This window comes from Pogonomyrmex barbatus, unplaced genomic scaffold (genome assembly GCF_055798465.1).
Source record: "Pogonomyrmex barbatus isolate J1 unplaced genomic scaffold, ASM5579846v1 scaffold2, whole genome shotgun sequence".
NCBI lineage: Eukaryota > Metazoa > Arthropoda > Insecta > Hymenoptera > Formicidae > Pogonomyrmex > Pogonomyrmex barbatus.
Window position 1 is genome coordinate 12169171 of NW_028297116.1, and position 17741 is coordinate 12186911.

A 17741-nucleotide genomic window follows, 5' to 3' on the forward strand; every position below is an offset into this window, starting at 1 on the left:
TGTTATGTGTACACATTACGTGTGATATTATATGTATTATAAAAGTTATATTTCTTTCTGTCTTTTCTTTTTATGGCTAAAAGTAATTTTATAATTTACAAAATAAAATGTAAATAAACATTATTTATATAATTTCTAGTAATATTTTCCATTTTACACATTTATATCTCACAAAGTATGACAAGATTTTTTTACGAACTAAGAGAAAGAAATAAAAATATATTTAAAAAATTGCATTTAAAATTCTAAAAATAATGAAACGATTATAAATTTAAATAAATAAAATGATTTAAATAACATTGAAATTTTCATATTTTCAATAATGTGAAACTAAAATTTTCTAAAATGCTATAGTTATCGGAGAATATTTTAAAATTTATGAAATATTTATACGCACATAAAAAAAAATAACTCCAAATATTATTTGAGATATATATGAAATTATTCATATTGTTTACCAAATACATTTAATTTTTATTTACAGCATTTAAAATTAAAAACAATCAGATATGTAGGTGCACTACGAAAAGTCCAAGCAACTCGACTCACCCCGTGTTACTGACCTGACTAGTTTTAGTTTCGTCAGGATAATACCCTCGCCGCCACCGCAGTAAACACACCACCCGCCACTTTCGTCCCACGACACTGTGCTGGATTACGTGCACGCAGCCTGGATTTTAGGGTCCACGCCGGTGGTGGTGATGTCGAAGCGCACCTCGCGAAGGGCAAAAATACTCAATCGGCTGGATTCGAGCGAGACTGTGACTTCGTACGTGACGCGGGAATATGATTAAAAAAGCTGTGGCATATACATAAATCAACATGAGATTATTCATACATTCTGAACTTCACTATTATTATAGCGTACGAAGGGCTGAACGGACACGACGATAAATGAACACCACCGAAGGGAGACACGCGTATGTATGCGAATGAATGGAAATCACTGGCGGATCGGAAGAGCAGGGCAGAATAGGCGATTGAATAAACAAATGAGCTAACGGATACACAGGCCGGAGGGACCGTATCGTAAACAGGGGGGTAAATAGCCACGCGTTTTCCCTCAGGTGCGTGGGTGGACGTTGGTGCATGCGTATGATACACCGTACGTGCGTGTATATGTATAGGTGCGTATAATATGCGTACGGTTCGTGCCTGCGTGTGTCTACATGCACGTGTGCGGGTATGGAGATGGAAGAGATCCTCTAACCGCGACGATGGTTTAGGGTGTACTGAACGTTATCCGGAGAGGGTTGGAAAACGGCGTAGTGTCTAATCCAACATTACCTAACTGTATAGCATCGGCGCCATGGAAACGACACGTTTGCGCCTGCGTCGCCGTCGACATAGATCGACTTAAACTTTTTTGGCAATTCCGCCAGTTACTTCGAGAACTCGCAATAAAAGCCGCTATTAATTCTCTATAAGTGTCGCGTGTCCGAGGGAGAGAGGGGATAACTTCGTAATTTGTCGCTCTCGGGAGAGCGTGGTAGCGGTGGTCGGTGCGCGTTGACCCGAGAACAATCGCGCGCGGAGGTAGAACAAGTATCGAGGCAACTAATGTCACCGCTGTGAGACCGTTTTAATTAATTTCTGCTGTTATCTACTTAATTAAACATAATAGATCTGTTCCTGCCGCAGCAACGTGCATCCTTTTCTCTGATAGATGAAAAAGAAGATGACAGAGATAAGAGTGTTGAACTATTACTGTACTACAGCCTTGTCTTTTTTTTAGTACATTATTTCGCTTAATCTTTGTTATAGAAAGACTTGCACGTTTACTGAACATCAAATTTTTGACAGCAATTTTGACTAAAGCGACATCTCTCATCGATATTATCGTTTTCCCGTGAGTGAAGATTCCTTGGTTTATAATATAATATAATCGAATTTGGTAAAAAAATGAAAGAATAACTTTAATTTTATGAACTGTAATAATATAATGTTTATAATATTTAATGCAAAATGATTTAAAATACATCTTTCTTATTGAAAATTTATAAATTTTCAATAAAATTATATGAAATTGTATAAAAGAAAGCACTTAATGAAAAATCATGCTTTATCATAAATATTATTATTATTAATATAGTATCATTACAAATTATACATTGTAACGTTTAAATTACGGATCGCTGATAAACTGATAACATAATGTTGCTATTTTATCCTTCGAGCCAGACTGTATTATGAGCCATCGTTGAGATACTATTTTCAGAGTTAATATGATTAGTTTTCTCTTTTGAAGTAATATTGATTTAATGAACTGCTAAATGAATCATTTAATTATTTAAAAGATAGTTTGAGTGATAAAAGTTTGAGTTTATTCTTAAAAAAATGTAAATGGAAAAAATCGATAAAAGAAGAAAATACTTTCATAAAAAGAAAAAAACATGTCTGTAGAATAATTAATTATTAAAGTTAAAGAATCGATAGATATATCAAGAAGAATATATTTTTAAATATAAATAGGTTTACAAATCGATATTATGTTCTCGGGGTTAGAGACCTCCAGCTCTGAGTAAAGATATCTGGGAGAAGAATGCTGATATTACCGACTATGTTTTACTTCTTCGACAAAAAATATTTGAATGTTAGTTCATAACTGTCTTATAATTTGCTATTTCATTATGTTATAAAAATATATACAAATCTACAAAATAATATTATACACTTTTATGTGAAATTACATTTTATCATATGAGTATTTATCATATGAGTTTAACATATTATTTTTTATTATGGATTAATAATTTTTAAATTACGCAAACTATTGTTAATTTTTAATAATATTTGGTCAATAGATAAGCAAAGAATATAAAATAATTAAATAACTAAATCTACTTAAGGTTATTTAAATACTAAATTATACTTGAAGACATTCGTTAGTAATTTATCGATCGCTTCATACTCGTCTTCGTTGTAGATGGTTCGATATGAAGTATATATATAAATATGTATAAATAATTTTTATTTATTAATTTTTAATAAAATGATAAGCAATATAAATATGCAAAATATAAAGAAATATAAGTATTTGTGAGATATTTAATGTGGATAGTTTTATATTTAGTTTTAATTTCCTTTAATTTCTCCAACGCAAATATTAGATTTATTTTAAGAGTATTGGGTATTTTTTTAATACATATTTTCTTTAATTTATTTTTGGATACCTAATATTAAGATAATATAAAATAAGAATAATAAGTTCAATTATAATAAAATTAATATATTATTATTCCTTTCTCACAAAATGTATTTTATAATAAAATTATTTGATAAAAAATAATAATTTCAGAAATAATATATATAAGATGTAAATCCGTATATATATATATATTCTGTAAATCAAACTTAATCTCGAGAGATGAATGAAAACCCAAAAACAAGAAAAAAAGTTGAACATATGTCCAGAAATATATTGTTTTCAAATTGTTGCCATTTGTTGTAATTTTTATGTTAAAATTTCAAATTGGTTTGCTTTTGAATTTTGTCAAAGTTCAAAGAAGAGATGGTTAATGAGTTTTATAGTTATGAGTTTTATTACATAATTAAAGTCAAATAAAAGTTTGCTTTAACATGCTTTAAGATTATCCAGGATATATATATATATATATATATATATATATATATATCCATATATATTTATATCAAATTCTTTTCTTTTATTTTTGGATTCTCAATCACCTTCCGAACGATTGATCTCCACTCTGTACATTACTCATGATAATAATTCTTATGTTTTAATATTATTTTTTTTTGGTATTTCTTCACGTATTATTTTGGCCAGTATAGATAATCCCTGCAATAAAATACAATTAATTTCTTTTAAACATACTTTTAATTAAAAATGTATGCACACACATATATAGTTGATAACGCACATATAGTTGATATATTTTTATATTATTAAAATAAGAAAGAAAGAAATGTCAGTTATTAAAATATTTACGTTTTTGTCTTTATATTGATGTTCTTTTACAATTTTAAAATATTATATAAAAATATAATTTATATAATTATTTTATATAGAGTTGTAACTAAAATTTTTAAATTTGTGTTGATGTATCACTTTTTTGTGATATGTATATAAATATTTAAAATAAAAATTTAAATCTACCTTGTCTATTTCTTCTAATGAAGCGTAACTATAGCTAAGCCTCACGTGACAATCGTGTTTTGAAGGATCATAATTAAAAGCATTTCCAGGAACAATACAGACACCTTGAGGCACGCATTTGTTGATTACTAAATCATATATGTTATCCACGGCTGTTATTTTAATCCAAAGAAAAAATCCACCTTGCGGTGGATACCATTCTGCCAAACCTAACAGATTTTGTATAAGAATTACTAAATTGCTTTCAGAATTTAGGTAAATAGAAATTAAAATATGCAAAGTATTTGAAAACAATTTTTTCATAGATTTATTTAGTAAGTATAAAATTGATTCTTTTGATACTTTAAATAAATTAAAATACAAACTTCGAACAAAGCTTTAAAAAACAAATTAGATTACAAATTAGATTACAAAATTATATTCCTTGTTTTTAGGTTAATCTTCTTTAAATAAAATTTTGTTTGAAGAATATTCAGAGTGTTCATAAGAACTATCTTAGTAATTGAAATGTACAATTAATGTAACGATAAATAATAAAAAGAAATATTGTTTTTTATCACCAAGATGATTAAAGTTAAATAAAATTATGTATTTTGGAATTAATTTATACTTTTACTTAATAAATATTTTTACAAAATGTTTTTAAATCTCTGAAAATGTAAAAATTATAAAATTAATTTGTAGCATACCTTTTAAATGTTTCTCAACCATGGCCAGCATCATGTCACGTCGCTCCCAGTAAAACTTTTGAATATCTTTGAAATGCTGCTCAAATTGTTGCGGTTTCCAATTTTCGAACAGTTTATAAAGAAACATCTAAAAGAGATTATATTGTAGGTAACTTTTTAGCGTATATTTAACAAAATCATTTTATTCATAAATTTGTATCTACGTTAATAACAAAATAATGATTAATTACTGTAATAATGATTAATTATTATTCATTAATAAATATTGTAATTATTATCTATTGTTGAGAAATTCAGTTGCTTAAATACAACAGAAAATAAGAATTTAAAACTATAGAAATTTAAGATAAGGTAAAAGAATGTTTGAAAAAATAAGATAAGTTAGATAACGTAACTTATTTAACTATATTTATAATTATTTTGCTATTTACGCATTACGTAAAAGAAATTACTATTAGGATTATTTGCAATTAAATAAATAATACTAAGAGGATATGATATAGTAAAGATTTGAAAGGAAAGGAAAAACCACCACTTTTGGAGGATTTTTTAAAATTTAAATAGCTTTAAATAAGTTTAAAAAAAAATATTAATTATCGATTAGGAAGACTAAAAGTATTTTAAGAATTTTTGTAAAAGTATAATAATATATGCATGTATATAATAACATTGTACAGTATTGTAGATTCCTGGGTTTAAAAAACATAATTCATCGGCGATGTAAAAAATTCAAGTTGTAATTATTAAAAATAAAAATTTTTTAAAATTCCGAAACTATATAAATTAGTAGTTTTAATTAAGCGTAGGAATTTTTTAAAATAATTCTTTTTCATAAGATGGCGGTTTCAAAATTTTATTAGACTTTGACATTTTCAAAACATTTTGTTCTCAGAAACTAAGAATTAAAAAAAACTCTACCATTAACTAAAACTATTATAAAACACTTTATAAAATTATTGTTAAATCTTGAAGTCAATTAATCATAAAAATTATTTTAGTTATAAACTTCGTCAATTGAAAAAAAATGATTTGTGAAAAAGCGAAGTGAGGAAGACAAACTTATTTTAATATTAATTTTAATATTAATTATTTAATATTAATTTTAATATTAATTATTTATCAATTGAATTAATTAGTTTATCATAGTGAACCTATCACACAGAAAGAACACTTTTGCTGGCAAATCTAAAAATTTGGCTAGATACAGATCTGAAAATAATTTTGTTGGGCATTCAAAATTATTATATACGATGTTCAAATTGATTGTTAGAAGATTAAACATTTTTGCAGTATTAATCATTATATTTAAGTGGTCTACAAAATAATTTTGATGGGCCAACAAAATTATTTTCAGATCTGTATCTGGTCAAATTTTTAGATTTGCCAGCAAAAGTGTTCTTTCTGAGCAATGAAATAAACACGATAGACAACATAGTCGAAGGAATTTTTGTAACCTAAACACATAAAACTAAAGGTTATTTTAAAGCGATTGGCCACGCTTTCACTATAACTTACACAATTCGAGAAATACTTTGAATTTCATTAAAATCTTTTAGAAGCTTCTAAGATATTAATTTTTCCAAAAATGTAAAAGGACCGGTATTTGAAAATATTATTGTAACATATCTTTTTAAAAGAAAGCTAATTTTTACTTGAGATAAGGATGACGCCTGAAGAGTAGAGTTTCCTATGTGAAGCAGCAACTTGTCTATAATATCTTTGTGAGCTGTCATCACACCGATGCGAATTCCAGCACTCATAATCTTAGTAAATGAATCTAGTCTAATCACACGACCATCAGTATCGAGAGAGAAAAATGATGTAGGCTGTTTATCCAGAAAATGAATGAAGCAATAAGGATCATCTTCAACAATCAGGAAGTTGTATTTCTGCGCCAATTCGTACACTTTCCTTCGTCGGATTTCCGACAAGACGGCGCCTGTAGGATTTGATCCTGTCGGATTAATGTAAAGTAACTGAAAAATTCAAAAACTTTGCATATCTTTCTGATAAAAAAAAAAAACAGTTTTAAAATGACTGTCATTAAAAAAGATAAATAAAATAAAAATCATATATAATTAAAAATAAATATAAAATGAAAGCGTCAATTAAATAAATAAATTAACTTTAAAACTTCAAAGATCTTAAAGGGATAATTGATTATGGATCTTATTTTTCTAGATTGTAAAAAAGTAATATTTGCATGTTTATGTAAGTTTTTTATATGTTTAAGCTATTTTTGTTTTTTAACTTTTTTGAATTTTTAACTTAAACTGCCGAGTTTATATTGTTAAAAATATTTGAATTAAAAATAAAAAATTTTGATTAAAAATTAAAAAATGAAAATAAATAATTGCTTCCTCGTTATTTCTTGCACAACAGGAGAGCATTTGGTACAATAATGTACTGTAATTTTCTGACTTACTTTTGGCATTGGTTTATTATCCTTAAGTCTTCGTTCACATTCTTTGCTAATTTCTTCGGGAATTAATCCATCATCATCTTGATGAATCTCTATTAAATCTGGTAATAACGGTGCCAACTACGAATAAAAAAGAGAACATTTTTCAAAAATTATTTTTAGAAAATTTATTGACATCTTTTTTATATAAAACAAAACGCATTTTATTTTTTCCCTTAAATACATCAAATGTACATGCCATATAAAATCGCGATATTATATTAAATATAGTTGCAAATTAATTAATTTATTTCAATATTTAATGTAAAATATATTAAATATATTAAAATAAATTTTATATTTATTAAATTAATCCTTGTGCTTTCTAACTTATATAAGATTTATATTTTTAGAATTTTTTTATTATGCGTTTATTACTCTTCTATTTTTTTAAAATAACAAACCGCTCCGATTATTCCCGTATATGTTGGCACTTGAAGCATAACTGGATCATTCTCATCGATCATCATTTCAAAGATTTTACTGCAACCATCCATAGAACCATTCGTAAATGCAATATCCCAATCATTATGTCTTGGTGTATGCCATGTTTTCAGGAATTCCCTCCATTTTTTTAATAATGGCCCATAACTTTGGCGAAATAAATATACAATCCAAATATATTAAAATAATATGTGAAGATGAATTAATTTATGAAAGTGTTTATATTTTTATTAATTAAAGAATGAAAATGCTTGCATTATATTACAAATAATACGAGATTTATAATTATATTATTGAATTAAGATACGAAAAAAATATTATATTAACTCAAAAATAAATTTATTAGATTAAAATAATAAAATCATAATTAATAATTAATTTTTAATTTTATATTATATATATTATATATATTATATATATTATATATATTTTATATTATATTATATATATAATTATATATATATTTTATATATATATATATATATATATATTTATTTATTAATATTACTCACCCTTGTGCAGGTGCATATTGTAAGGCTGTGGATATTTCATGTTCATTAAGTTTTATTGGGATGTCATATTTAATTGTCATAGAAATATCATTGAAGGGAAACGTGACGGCATTTGGCATACCACCAGCCAGATTTATACAATTTGATTGCTTCGTGTAGAGTTCAACTAATTAAAAATTTGAGACAATTGCAATACATAATTACTTGGTAAACAGAGAGATTATATAATAAAAAAAACAATAAATTTTATAATAAAAACATAAATTATTAATAGAAATATTTATGAACATATTAATTTCGTATCAAAAATTTAAAAAACAATTCTTATTAAACAGTTAAATAAGTTGTTAATATTATAATTTCTATCTGTTATATATTTTTTATTCAAGATTTAAATAATAATATATATATATATATATATATATATATATATATATATATAAATATTTTAAAATCTACTCTAGCCAATTTGATTTGAAACAAGATACTTTTATCGAATTCCGATTATAACATGATGATTTATAGTATGATTTTCATAAGTATAGGATTTTCTAAAATATAAGATCTAATTTATAAGAATAATTTGTATTGTACAATTGAATCCAACGAAAATAACAAACTAGAAACTAGTACATCGTATTCCAAATAAGAAGGAATGGTGTGTGTCACAGCGGGACCCAACTACGAACCAGTCGTAAAAATTTGCAATTATTATTTTTGCGAAAAATGTCATCTCAGCCAGGAATCGAACCTGGATTTCCAACTCACCGGAATGATATCTTATCTTTTTGATCACATGTGATTTGTCGCAATAATGTGTTTAGAACAACACGTTAAACAATTCAATGTCATACACATATATACATATATTACAATATAAATCAAGATATAAATTAGATATTAAGATCTAATAAATGTAAATCATTTCCGTTAACTGTCTTAATTTTGTTATGCAAGATCTAATAGATTCTTGTATAGAAACGACAAATTTTTTTTATATGACATTTACTTATTTTCTTTTTCTTATCTTAAACTTGCCAAAAGAATATATTATTAGATATATTTATTATATATTTTGTTTTTATTTTACTTCAACCTTCAATATAATCCTTAATATATGTTTTATTCATTTATATTATCTTGTATTGAAGAGGATTTAGTAAAATTAAAACATTCTGTTTTATTACAATATCGATAAAAGCATATATATTTATTATATATTATTATATATTATTCAATTATATCTTGATTTATCTATTTCTGTTCCATTATTGTTTTGAAATTGATTAGATTGATTTCCTATCCAAAATTTTATATCATAAATTCTCTATCTTTTTTGATACGATAAAGAAATCATTAATAGAAAATTACTATAATTCAAATGTCAAATTAAATTGACGTTTAAATGTATTAATTTAATGTATTTCGCAATCATATATATTTGCTTTGATATCAAATGAAATCACAAATTAAAATTGAGAAAAAATTATTTGTAATGTACAAATATTGCTAAAGGGAGAAAAATACTAAAATAATTTTAAGTTGCACATTTCTTATCTTTACTTATTTTATATATATATATATATATATATAAGTATAAAAGCAGAATTATTTTTTATATCTATGTAAATGTTTCTTTATATATATCCAAATGATTGTGCATTAGAAATATTATAGCATATATATTTAAATTATGATGATTCGAATATTTTTGTTGAATATTTTCACTTTTGCAAAAATAAAATGATGAAATATTTGCGAAATATCTAAACGTAATTATAAACGTAATTTAAAGTATATTAAATGTTTATATTAAATATAAAATTTTAGTATGAAACATTTTTCCATACATTTCTATGCCAAAAATTGATTTTATCAACTGTTTATTAAAATTGGACATTTGAACTAGCTTTGAAAGATTTAAATTCTTAATATAATGATAAAAAAATATCTTTTGCTTTCAATTATTTGACAGATATCCAAAATTCAAAAGAAAATGCTCCCGTGCTTGTTTGTGAAGTTTTAGAAGAAGAAAAAATTTAACAAACAAAAATTGGCACAAATTTAAGCGCAATAATTACTTACCCAAATCTCTAATTATGTTTCCTCTTCGTCTATTAGTGATTTTAGCAAAGAATTTAGTAAAATCCATGATGATGTGTCGTACGAAATATTAAACTATTATATAATTCTGCTTTCTCCTTGCTGAGAGCTTCTACTGTACTAGTGTTATCATGCACTGTGATTTCAAACTTATTATGCGAGCAGTAATGGATTGTAGAATCAAGTCTTAGATCTTAATTTGTTTAGAAGGCCTCAATGATATTGAAACTTTAGAAGCGCCTCTACTGTCCTTTTAAAGAAAATTCTGCCGCAGATATAAGAAGAGCTATCATATCAGCCTTTGATAAGAGTTTTTTTGTTGTTTTAATATCATTCAACATCATGCATTTATTTATCAAATAAATAAATAATAATAAATAATAATAATATATAATAATATGTTTCAACATTTGATATTTTAAAATGATTATGATGAATAGATATAAATAAATACATGAACATTTTTTGTGGAATTAGATTAAATATATTTCTTTTAGACGTGAATATTTTATAAAATATGAAAGCAAAATAATAATAATAATTACGAAAATAGCAATGAATATAATAATTATAAATATATTTATTATTGGGAAATTGAATTTAATGAGATGATTATATTTAATGAGATGATTATCTCGTCTTTATAAAGTCTTATCGTGATAAAGATATTGATATTGAAAAGAGAAAATAGAAATTTTGAAATATAATCGTAACATTTATTCCAATTTATTAACATCTTGTATGTGTATGTGTATGTATGTATACTTGTGGATAATCACGTGTATCTGTAAACGTGTATGTCACTGTTTCCATCGCCTTTGCTACGTTTTTTTCCCTTTAACGTTTCGGATAACATTTTGAATAACTTATTGTATTATGTTGCCCGATAAGCGCTCTGTTCGATATCGATCGTTCGATCATACGCGCGCGGCGCTGATCGGCGCGGTTGGATTTTCGATCGATTCCGAGTAAAAAAAGAGCCATCGACGTCGAACAGAATATTTGACTTTCGGGTTTCATTCTGGCGACCGACAGACGAGGCTCGTTGCATGTTGTTTGTCAGATATAAGTTTATCTTATCATGCTAACTTTAAGCTTCTCTGTAATCAATTTTGAGCGATGTTAATAGTCAAGTTAAAGAACAATCAAAAGAAATAAGAATGTAGGAAATTAAAATTCACATTGATAGAATAACGATTTCCTACGTAATCTTACACAAAGTTGTATGAAAAAAACATACTTCGATAGTTAAATTTCAATATTTTTTATATATCGCGAGAAATAAAGTTATTTTTCAATTTAAATGTTAAATAAATTATTTGAAATTTGACATCGTATTAGTCATGTATGATTCCAATTTTATTATAAATATAATTTTTTTTAATTAATTTTATTATTTCCACATCAATATTTTATCATATCTTTAAAATTCACTTTTTGGAAAAATATATTTTGTTAATTATAAATTACAGTGTATTATATATTTAATTAATTGTACTTTATTTAAATAATAATTAATAAATAAAATATATATAATTACTTAATGTTTTTTAATTGAATATTATATCATATTTGTAATAAATTTGTAATATCAGAGTATATGCGATAACGTATATGAAAGAATTAAATTTAATTGTATAGTTAAAATTTATATAAATATAAATACATATAATTTATTATTTTTAATCTTCATTTAATTTAAACTACTAATAACATAAACATTTAATTTAAACTTTAATGTAAACTAATGTAACTTTGATATTATTACTGTTTTAAGAAATAAATTTAAACAATAAAATCATACAATAATTTCTATGTTTTAATGTTATATTTTAATTTTATATATATATATATATATATATATATATATATATGTTTCTTATTTAATATTATTCCTTTTAATTTAATCTTGTGTAGTAAAAATTGTCATAAATTAAATATTATACGAAATATTTGTCACATAATCGATGCTGGTACATACATTTTCAAAGATAATAAATGATCATAAAACATTGCATAGTATTGCAACTGATAAATATTTCAGCGTTGACGTCTGTTTTCAAATTTATCACTCGTGTCAAATTGCATCATCGGATGCAATTCGACACTGTCATTCCGTCGTGTCGGTTGATAGAATATCTCTGTGCCGTTTTTTGAGGCCGTTCTTGCTGTACATTGGTTTCCGTTATCATTTATCTTGCGTTTTTTCGCATTCCCGTCAAGTCCAAGTCTCGTTCTCGTAATTAACACAGTTCACCGTGGAGCTATTTACAAAACGGAACACTTAAACTGCGCTTGCGTTTAGATTATTGCGAGCTAATTATCGAGCCAGTTTTTGTTCTTTCGTTTTAACGATAACGCAATTAATGGGCGTCCGTTTGTGTAACACGCATTCTCTCATCGTTAACTGACACATTCGCACGGACTCTCACATTACCAAATTTCAAAGTTGTAGTTTCTGAGGAGCTCTTCTTGAATTCTAATTAAGTGATTTAAAAATTTATTTAAATCACTAATTTAGAATTGAATTTATTTAATGATTTAACTAAAATTTCGCTTCGGATAACGGTGCACATCTCGAAGCCGCACATTTGCATTCCACTAATTATAAAGCTGACGGCGTTAAAAAGCGGTGAACGTAATGCGTCGTGTTCGCTTTTCTTAATTTAATTTTTTTTAGATTTAGTTTAATAAATAAAAGTTTAATAAATTAAACACATTGAAATTTTTTGTATAGATACAATATAATCTTTTGGTATCTCAAATGTTTGATTAGCGTCACACAAGATGCATCACGCATCTTCCTTTTGTGCATCTTTTGTACGATGGTAATAGTGAGCGCTCAAACATAATCAGACATGAGTTGTAAAGATATATGAATGTTTTTTTCAGCAAGTAGTATTTTTCGGTACAGAAATCAAGAATTAGGTAAGTCTTATGACAAGTGAATTATTAATCTTACAAAATAACATGTATCTGATTAGGTTTAAACATAATTATCTGAATAAAATTACACATACATATAAAAAAAGTAAATAGTTATAGGAAACAGAAATAGTAGAATTAGCAAGGAATATAATATCTTTTATACAGAAAACTGAAAGAATTGCTAAAGTTTTGTATTATCTGTAATTATATACAGGATGATTTATTTACAGTATAAATTTATTTATATTAACTTTTTCCCTAGATGCTTTAAATTAATTAAGAAAATTGTTTTGTATCAAGGAATCTGTATCATAATAACCCTGTGTATTTATGTAATGATTCATCCTGTATATATACGGAGGAATTATATCATAATTATATTTATTACAAAATCATCTGATATTATTGAAAACGCAATATTTATAAATATTTATGTTTTTACATGTTTTTACATGTTTTTACATGTTTAATTTATGTTTTTACATGTTTATTGCTTCGGAGAGGTAGGAGAATAATCCAAATATTTTTTTTTATAAATTTCTAAAGATAAAATGTCGGCGATAAAATTGATATTAATTCAATACTCATTAAACTAATTGTTCTGAGGGTATATACCAGTTAAATAAAAGTAATAAGTCAGAGAAATTTTCCTTACGTGAATATTTATTTTGGCAAAACAAATATAATTTATTATAAGCGGGACTGACGAAAGAAGGAAGAGAAAGATGAAGATTCTATATTATTAAACAGAAGTGATTGTTGACTAAAATGATTATAGCACCTTTGAAATCACTTTTAATTCATAATAAATTTAAAATAAATGATGTTTTTAATATTTTCAAGAAATAATTTTTTTAGTTGGTTTTAATAACAAGTATTTTTAATAAATCAATCAACCAAAAGAAAATGTGATATTTTAAAATGACTATTGTAAATTAAGAGAAATTGCACAATTATCATTATCGATGTTCAATGAGTCTAGGCGCGTCTAGTAACAATACCTTATTGTTAAAAATATCTCAGTGTCAAAGAGTAGAAAAATTATATGAAAAATTATATAATATTTATATTATAATTATATAAAAATAATATAACTACAATCCTTTTAAGATTGTATCGATAAAGATACTTTCGTACATTAATGTTTTTTTCTGTCATTATATTTTTTTGTTTTTTTTGTTTGTTTTTTGTTGACATTCTTTCATAAAATTATTTTTAATCTGTTTTTGACTAAAAATAAAAAAGCTGAAACGGAAAACATGCGAATGTTTCACACATAACACACGTAGAAGAAAGCGTAATCATCAATACCGTTTGTAATTATAACCGCTTGTAATCAACAACTCCACGTGTCTCACTGGGCAGTCCTATCTCACCGCGCGCTTGGATTTTGACTATTTTCATAAATTAATAACTATTTAATTATTGCGTTAATTATTGCGGAAATCGCAAAATAGTACACGACTTTTTGACTTAGTTTGCTCCATCTGCTATGATGGCTTGATCATTTTTTTGAGACACTCTGTATATGTATAAATCATTTTTATTTATTAATTTTTAATAAAATGATAAATGATATAGATGTGCAAAATATAAAGAAATATAGATGTAAGATATTTAATGTAGATAGTTTTATATTTATTAGTTTTCTTTAATTTCTCCAACGCAAATATTAGATTTATATTAGATATAAGAGTATTAGAGTATAGTATTCTTTTAATAGACATTTTCTTTAATTTATTTTCAAATATCTAATATCAGAATAATATAAAATAAGAATAGTAAGATAAATATAATAAAATTAATATATTATTATTCCTTTCTCACAAATGTATATATAATAAAACTGTATTTATAATAATATAATGTATTTATAATAATGTATTTATAATAACACTATTTGATAAAAAATTTCAGAAATAATATATATGAGATGAAAATCCGTTTATATATATATACATTCTGTAAGTCAAACTTAAATCACTCGAGAGACGAATGGAAACCCAAAAACAAGAAAGAAAGTTGAACATAGGTCCAGAAATATATTGTTTTCAAATTGTTGCCATTTGTTGTCATTTTTATGTTAAAATTTCAAATTTCTTTTTTTTTAAATTTTGTCAAAGTTCAAAGAAGAGATTTATGAGTTTTATAGTTATGAATTTTATGACATAATTAAAATCAAATACAAGTTACATGCTTTAAAATTATCCAGGATATATAATAATATTAAATATATATATAAATAATATATAAATATATAATAATAATATATAAATATATAATATATATAATAATAATATAATAAATATATAATAATAATATATAAATAATATATATATATAAAATATAAAATTAAAACGTAATATAATATATATATATATATATATATATTATATTATGTTTTAATTTTATATTTTATATATAAATAATTTTATATATAATATATATATATATATATATATATATATATATATATATAAAATAATATTAAAACGTAAGAATTATTATCGAGTAATATATATATATATATATATATATATATATATATATATATATATACCCATATATATTTGTATCAAATTCTTTTATTTTATTTTTGGATTTTCAATCACCTCTCGAACGAATTAATCTCCATTTTTGAAACACTCTATATATTACTCATGATAATAATTCTTACGTTTTAATATTATTTTTTTTTGTCATTTCTTCACGTATTATTTTGCCCAGTAGAGACAGTCCCTGCAATAAAATAAAATTAATTTTTTTTAAACATACTTTTAGTTTAAAATGTATGCAACACACGTATAGTTGAAATATTTTTATATTATTAAAATAAGAAACAAAGAAAGAAATGTCAGTTATTAAAATATTTAATTTTTGTTTTTTGATGTTCTGTTACAATTTCTGTTACAATTTTGAAATACTATATAAAAATATAATTTATATAATTATTTCATATAGATTTTTAATTAAAATTTTTAAATTTTGTGTTGATGTATCACTTTTTTGCGATATGTATATAAATAATTATGTATATAAATAATTAAAATAAAAATTACTAGTTTTAAATTTACCTTGTCTATTTCTTCTAATGAAGCGTAACTATAGCTAAGCTTCACGTGACAATCATGTTTTGAAGGATCGTAATTGAAAGCGTTTTCAGGAACAACACAAACACCTTGAGGCACGCATTTGTTAATTACTAAATCATATATGTTATCCACGGCTGTTACTTTAATCCAAAGAAAAAATCCACCTTGCGGTGAATACCATTCTGCCAAACCTAACAGATTTTGTATAAGAATTACTAAATTGTTTTCAGAATTTAGATAAATAAAAATTAAAATATGCAGAGTATTTGAAAACAATTTTTTCATAGATTTATTTATTAAGTTTAAAATTGATTCTTTTCATGCTTTAAATAAATTAAAATACAGAATTTTGAACAAAACTTTAAAAAACAAATTAGATTACAAAATTATATTCCTTTTTAGGTTGACCTTTTTTAAATAAAATTTTAGTTTGAAGAATAGAGTCGAGTGTTCGTAAGAACTATCTTAATAATTGAAATGTACAATTAATGTTACGATAAATAATAAAAAGAAATATTGTTTTTTATCGCCAAGATTGATGTTAAATAAAATTATGTATTTTGGAATTAATTTATACTTTTACTTAATAAATATTTTTACAAAATGTTTTTAAATCTCTGAAAATGTAAAAATTATAAAATTAATTTGTAGCATACCTTTTAAATGTTTCTCAACCATGGCCAGCATCATGTCACGTCGCTCCCGGTAAAACTTTTGAATATCTTTGAAATGCTGCTCAAATTGTTGCGGTTTCCAATTTTCGAATAGTTTATAAAGAAACATCTAAAAGAGATTATATTGTAGATAACTTTTTAACGTATATTTAACAAAATCATTTTATTCGTAAATTTGCATCTACGTTAATAATAAAATAATGATTAATTATTGTATTTACTAATAAATATTTTAATCATCACATTATATATTATTGGGAAATTCAGTTGCTGAAATACGATAGATAATAAGAATTTAAAACTATGAAAATTTGAGATAAGTGTAAAAAAATGTTTGAAAAAATAAGATAAGATAGATAAAACAACTTATTTAGCTATTTTGTATTTATTTAGCTATTTATTATTTTGTTATCTACGCATTACGTAAAAGAAATTACTATTAGCATTATTTGCAATTAAATAAATAATACTAAGAGAGTATGATATAGTAAAAATTTAGGAAAAACCACTATTTTTGAGAAATTTTTTAAAATTTAAATAGCTTTAAATAAATTAAAAAAAATATTAATTATTATATCGATTAGGTAGACCAATAATATTTTAAGAATTTTTGTAAAAGTATAATAATATATGTATGTATATAATGACATTGCACAGTATTGTAGATTTCTGGGTTTAAAAAACAATCCATCGACGACGTAAAATTCAAGTTGTAATT

General features: G+C 24.2%; 2 protein-coding genes and 1 pseudogene across 7 annotated transcripts in view; all 3 read right to left on the minus strand.

Annotated features, from left to right (window-relative positions):
- Fstl5 (follistatin-like 5) overlaps positions 1–1305 on the minus strand; it is a 36256-nt gene extending 34951 nt beyond the window's left edge. The window contains exons 1-2 of one of the 5 annotated variants that reach the window (XM_089076736.1): positions 1288–1305; positions 550–799 (exon numbers count right to left, since the gene is read on the minus strand). The gene's annotated coding sequence lies outside the window, so the exon portion shown is untranslated. Of the gene's footprint in view, positions 1–549; positions 1124–1146 lie in introns of those variants that run through there. The other 4 variants (XM_089076735.1, XM_011632045.3, XM_011632044.3 and 1 more) reach the window with 4 other exon arrangements.
- A 1903-nt stretch (positions 1306–3208) lies between these two features.
- On the minus strand, positions 3209–10598 carry LOC105422611 (kynurenine/alpha-aminoadipate aminotransferase, mitochondrial). Its single transcript, XM_089076740.1, has 8 exons — positions 10312–10598; positions 8227–8392; positions 7675–7861; positions 7235–7351; positions 6462–6785; positions 4810–4936; positions 4121–4329; positions 3209–3802 (listed from the first exon to the last, which is right to left on the minus strand). Exons 1-8 carry the CDS (start codon positions 10376–10378, stop codon positions 3737–3739), a joined length of 1263 nt encoding a protein of 420 aa, XP_088932866.1. The 5' UTR covers positions 10379–10598; the 3' UTR covers positions 3209–3736.
- A 5239-nt stretch (positions 10599–15837) lies between these two features.
- Positions 15838–17741, minus strand: part of LOC105428467 (kynurenine/alpha-aminoadipate aminotransferase, mitochondrial-like) — a 12943-nt pseudogene continuing 11039 nt past the window's right edge. The window contains exons 6-8 of the transcript XR_016138981.1: positions 17006–17132; positions 16332–16540; positions 15838–15996 (exon numbers count right to left, since the gene is read on the minus strand). The product of XR_016138981.1 is annotated as a kynurenine/alpha-aminoadipate aminotransferase, mitochondrial-like (transcript). The remainder of the gene's footprint in view (positions 15997–16331; positions 16541–17005; positions 17133–17741) is intronic.

What these genes read in the sequence shown, in the direction of transcription:
- LOC105422611 (XM_089076740.1), bottom strand. Translation starts at nt 10,378, where the DNA reads ATGGATTTTACTAAATTCTTTGCTAAAATCACTAATAGACGAAGAGGA. An exon ending in GGTTGAGAAACATTTAAAAG is followed by an intron (nt 4,330 to 4,809) that starts GTATGCTACAAA and finishes AAAATCTGTTAG; the next exon opens with GTTTGGCAGAATGGTATCCA. An exon ending in CATTAGAAGAAATAGACAAG is followed by an intron (nt 3,803 to 4,120) that starts GTAGATTTAAAT and finishes ATTTTATTGCAG; the next exon opens with GGATTATCTATACTGGCCAA.